General features: G+C 35.0%; 2 protein-coding genes across 2 annotated transcripts; both read left to right on the top strand.

Annotated features, from left to right (window-relative positions):
- The first annotated feature begins 1,155 nt into the window (after positions 1 to 1,155).
- Positions 1,156 to 2,860, top strand: LOC111903322 (peptidyl-tRNA hydrolase, mitochondrial). Its single transcript, XM_023899094.3, has 8 exons — positions 1,156 to 1,312; positions 1,502 to 1,586; positions 1,710 to 1,777; positions 1,859 to 1,909; positions 2,009 to 2,082; positions 2,214 to 2,272; positions 2,377 to 2,453; positions 2,540 to 2,860. Exons 1-8 carry the CDS (start codon positions 1,196 to 1,198, stop codon positions 2,663 to 2,665), a joined length of 657 nt encoding a protein of 218 aa, XP_023754862.1. The 5' UTR covers positions 1,156 to 1,195; the 3' UTR covers positions 2,666 to 2,860.
- Positions 2,861 to 2,874: 14 nt separating this feature from the next.
- LOC111903323 (transcription repressor MYB5) lies at positions 2,875 to 3,622 on the top strand. Its single transcript, XM_023899095.3, has 2 exons — positions 2,875 to 3,145; positions 3,252 to 3,622. The coding sequence occupies exons 1-2, from the start codon at positions 2,892 to 2,894 to the stop codon at positions 3,574 to 3,576; spliced, it is 579 nt and encodes a 192-aa protein (XP_023754863.1). The 5' UTR covers positions 2,875 to 2,891; the 3' UTR covers positions 3,577 to 3,622.
- Positions 3,623 to 3,841: the final 219 nt, after the last annotated feature.

Raw genomic sequence — 3,841 nt, 5'->3', positions numbered from 1 at the left:
TCCTACAAAAATTTATATCCTGCCTTTAACCAACTTGTTGGATTTATATATTTCCTCTCATACAAGAATTAATATGGAGCCATCTACATCACTTAAGAGTTACACTAAGGCACATTTTGACATGAGATGTACACGTGAGACTATCAAGTACATACTAGGTAGGGGTGAAAATCGTGTTGTGTTTAGGTTGGTACAGGTTGACAGATCGGTGGGGGCGAATGAGAAAGCTCAACTCAAACTCAACACATATAAATATTCATGTCATCTTGCTCAACCCTAACCCGGAGAAGCAAAATCTAGACACGAACCGTGTAACCTATTTAATTATACGGGTTCGTGGGTCAGAATCAGGATCGTGGGTCATGGGAAAAAAGTCTAAATATCACATATTCACTTATTAGTCCTTACTTTCTCCTTTATTTAATAAATATATATTTTTATTTTGTTTTTCAATCTAATAAAATAAACGGGTTCACAGGTCAACCTAAAAAATTATATATAAACCCTAACACAACCCGTATAATAAACAGGTCGACGAGTTAAAACTCAACTCAAACCCATTTATCTTCATTTTTGGTTCGTGTTGTGTCGATAATTGTCACTCTCACATGACCATTTACCAAAAAAATGGAGGGTTTTGATTTGGAATGCCAGACAATGAATGAGTTTTATTTTAGAGGAAATGCTATAAATAAATATTTTTTATTTTATGGTTTACCAAAAAAAACATATACATTGTAAACTTTGTTTTCAAGAACGAAAAACATATACTAATTGAATTGAATGGTTGAACTATTTCATTTTTCAGATAATTAGATAGAATGAAATTTTTGTACTAATAAACAGTGGCGGATCTTAGTGGAGCATTGGGGGTCCCGGGCCACTGTTTAATTTCCGACACGTAATGTAAAAAAATGGTTTTTTCTATTAGGTGCACCGGCTTGAAATACGAGGGACACCCCTGCTAAAACAGTCTGTGTCCGCCACTGCTAATAAATAACATTGTCACTTTAATTATCAAACAAATTTATTAGTATTCTTTTATTTTGGATGAAAATATCATAAATGAAAGTTTGGTGGCCTAATTTCAATTTCTTTATGGTTGGAGGGATTATTATGAAACACTCTAAACCTCTTGAATCGTAAAAGTTAAAACTTCGAATGATACTCGGCCGCTGTTAAACAGTCACCGGAGATGCTAAGCAAACTCTATTTCAATCGCCGCTTCTGTACTGCAATTCAATCACCGCGTCCATGGCTGTTCGTTGGCTTGGGCAATCCAGGGGACAAATTTAAAGGAACAAGACACAATGTACGTTATCTCTGAAAACCCTAATTGTTTTTCCTTAACTTTGTAACACCTATCAACACCAATTCAAATTCAAACAAGGAAATCACCGTTCGAATTTGGAGAAAAAACGTCCCTAAATTAACCCCATCACAATTGAACCTTAGTATGCTGGATTTTTCCTCCTAATTTGTTGCATCTTTGAGAAATTAGGTCGGGTTTAACATGATTGATACTTTCGCGGAGTCGCAAGGGATCGATATGGATACAGTTTTCTGTAAAGCGATTTTCGGAAAAGGCTTGTCAGCTCCTCTCAATTTATAATTTTGTTTGTTGTTTCTTTTGAAATTATCATATGATTTGGGTGCAATCGTGCATAACTAACGGGGAATCCGTTTAATTTGGGGGTATGACGTATCAGGCATTGTAGATGGTGTTCCTGTTTTACTCGCAAAACCTCAAACATATATGAATTTGAGTGGTGAATCGGTGAGTTCTTGCTTAGGATTCAATTCTGTTAAAGTATTTACTTCTTATTGTTTCCACATTGATACATTTTCTTATCTGCAGAGTGGCCCACTTGCTGCCTATTACAAATTACCTCTAAATCGAGTCCTAGTAGTATGATCTGAAATCCCCATCATAACTTGAACATCATTCTTCTTCCTTCTTTTGACCTTTTTTGTTTTCATGTAACTGTTTTGATTCTTGTTGCTGTAGTTCCATGATGACATGGATTTACCATGTGGGGTTCTTCGGCTTCAACCCAAGGGAGGCCATGGGAGCCATAATGGGTATCAAAAAATATGAACTTTTCTTTCTCTTACTGCAATATCATTATTTATCTTGATTCTTGATTATAAAATCAAAGGCTTAATAAGATATGCAAATTGGAATTCACCATGTTTGAATTTCTTTGTGTCAGGATGAAGAGTGTGATTCATCATTTCCGTGGGAATCGTGAGTTTGCACGTTTAAGAATCGGTATATTCTATCATTCATTAAATTCTTTTAGTAAAAGTTTTAGTTTCCTAGATTCATATTTTCCCATAGTTGATTTCCGTTTTCACCCTTTTATATGTACATAGGCATAGGAAAGCCTCCTGGTCAAATGGATCCCAAAGCCTTCTTGCTTCAGAAATTCAATGCAACAGCTCAAGAACGAGTAACATTTTATTCATGTAACACCATTTACTTCAATTAAACACATTTTACCTAAAAATTTCAATTTTTTTTTGTTGGTTTTGCAAGATTGATGTTGGTTTGAAAGAGGGAGTTGTTGCATTAAAAGAACTTGTGTCAAAGGGTGTGGAAGAGAGTGCTAGAAGCTTCAACACAGACCAAAAATACAAACACATCAAGATTTCTGTAAACTGATATGGTGTCTCTGTTTGGGAACTTCTCAATTTAGCCCATTACTTGAAATAGAATAGATTTATAAATATTTAGAAATTTACAATATTGATAATCAGGGTAAAACATTTATGTAGTTTTATTACAACAATTCAATACTTGTACGCCACATTGTAATCCATTACTAAATACATATTTTGGGTGAAGATTTTGAAGTAATTTTCTGTTTCGTATTCTTGCAAAAATAATAATGGGAAAGATGGTGGAGATAGGGATGAAGAAAGGGCCATGGACACCTGAAGAAGATGAGATTTTATCAAGTTATATTAAGAGAGAAGGTGGAGGGAGGTGGCGGACACTGCCTAAGAAGGCGGGGCTCCGGCGGTGTGGGAAGAGCTGCCGCCTCCGGTGGATGAACTACCTTCGTCCTTCTGTCAAACGAGGCGGCATCTCACCGGAGGAAGAAGACCTCATCCTCCGCCTCCACTGCCTTCTTGGAAACCGGTAATATAATCTTGTAGATGCATATATTTATTTTATTTTTTTAAAAAAAGTTTTGTTGATGGTTTTATTGGATTTGATAATAATTGACAAATGATATGATTATAAGGTGGGCTTTGATAGCGGGAAGAATTCCCGGGAGAACAGATAATGAGATAAAGAACTATTGGAACACAAATCTTAGTAAGAAGTTGATTAGTCAAGGGATTGATCCAAGAACTCATAAACCATTATCATCATCTTCTTCAAACCCTAATTATCAGAATTTTGTTCATTTATCTTGTTCGATGGAACAACCGGAAGTGGGTTTGCCAAATTCCAATGAAATCATCTCAAACCCTAATTCCAACAAAGATGAAAATAAAGAAGATGAGATTCTTAGCTACTCTGCTGATGATGCGTTCTTGGATTCGTTAATTAATGAAGAAATGTGACCGTGATGATGATTAAGAATATCAAGAGCAGTTCTTATCTTCACCTCTTTGGGTGAGGAAAAATATATATCTTTTTTTTTTTTTTTTTTTCAATTGATATTAGTTTCTTTGGAAATCCAATGTATGTCGGTCAAACGTAGTGTAAGTTGTTCTTTCTTATCTTGCAAAAAAAAAAAGTTTAGATTCTAAACCAGTTTTCACTAGAACGACAGAGAGTATAATTTTATTACAATTACAACCAATTTGGATTATAACAACATGAATC

This window comes from Lactuca sativa, chromosome 6, assembly GCF_002870075.4.
Source record: "Lactuca sativa cultivar Salinas chromosome 6, Lsat_Salinas_v11, whole genome shotgun sequence".
Taxonomy (NCBI): Eukaryota; Viridiplantae; Streptophyta; class Magnoliopsida; order Asterales; family Asteraceae; genus Lactuca; species Lactuca sativa.
This window is presented reverse-complemented; position numbering and strand designations above follow the sequence as displayed.

Excerpts from the sequence above, each read along its gene's own strand:
- LOC111903323 (XM_023899095.3), top strand. The coding sequence starts at position 2,892 with ATGGGAAAGATGGTGGAGATAGGGATGAAGAAAGGGCCATGGACACCT. Across the intron at positions 3,146-3,251 it reads CACTGCCTTCTTGGAAACCG|GTGGGCTTTGATAGCGGGAA; the intron begins GTAATATAATCT and ends TATGATTATAAG.
- LOC111903322 (XM_023899094.3), top strand. The coding sequence starts at position 1,196 with ATGCTAAGCAAACTCTATTTCAATCGCCGCTTCTGTACTGCAATTCAA. Across the intron at positions 1,778-1,858 it reads TGAATTTGAGTGGTGAATCG|AGTGGCCCACTTGCTGCCTA; the intron begins GTGAGTTCTTGC and ends TCTTATCTGCAG. Across the intron at positions 2,083-2,213 it reads GGCCATGGGAGCCATAATGG|GATGAAGAGTGTGATTCATC; the intron begins GTATCAAAAAAT and ends TCTTTGTGTCAG.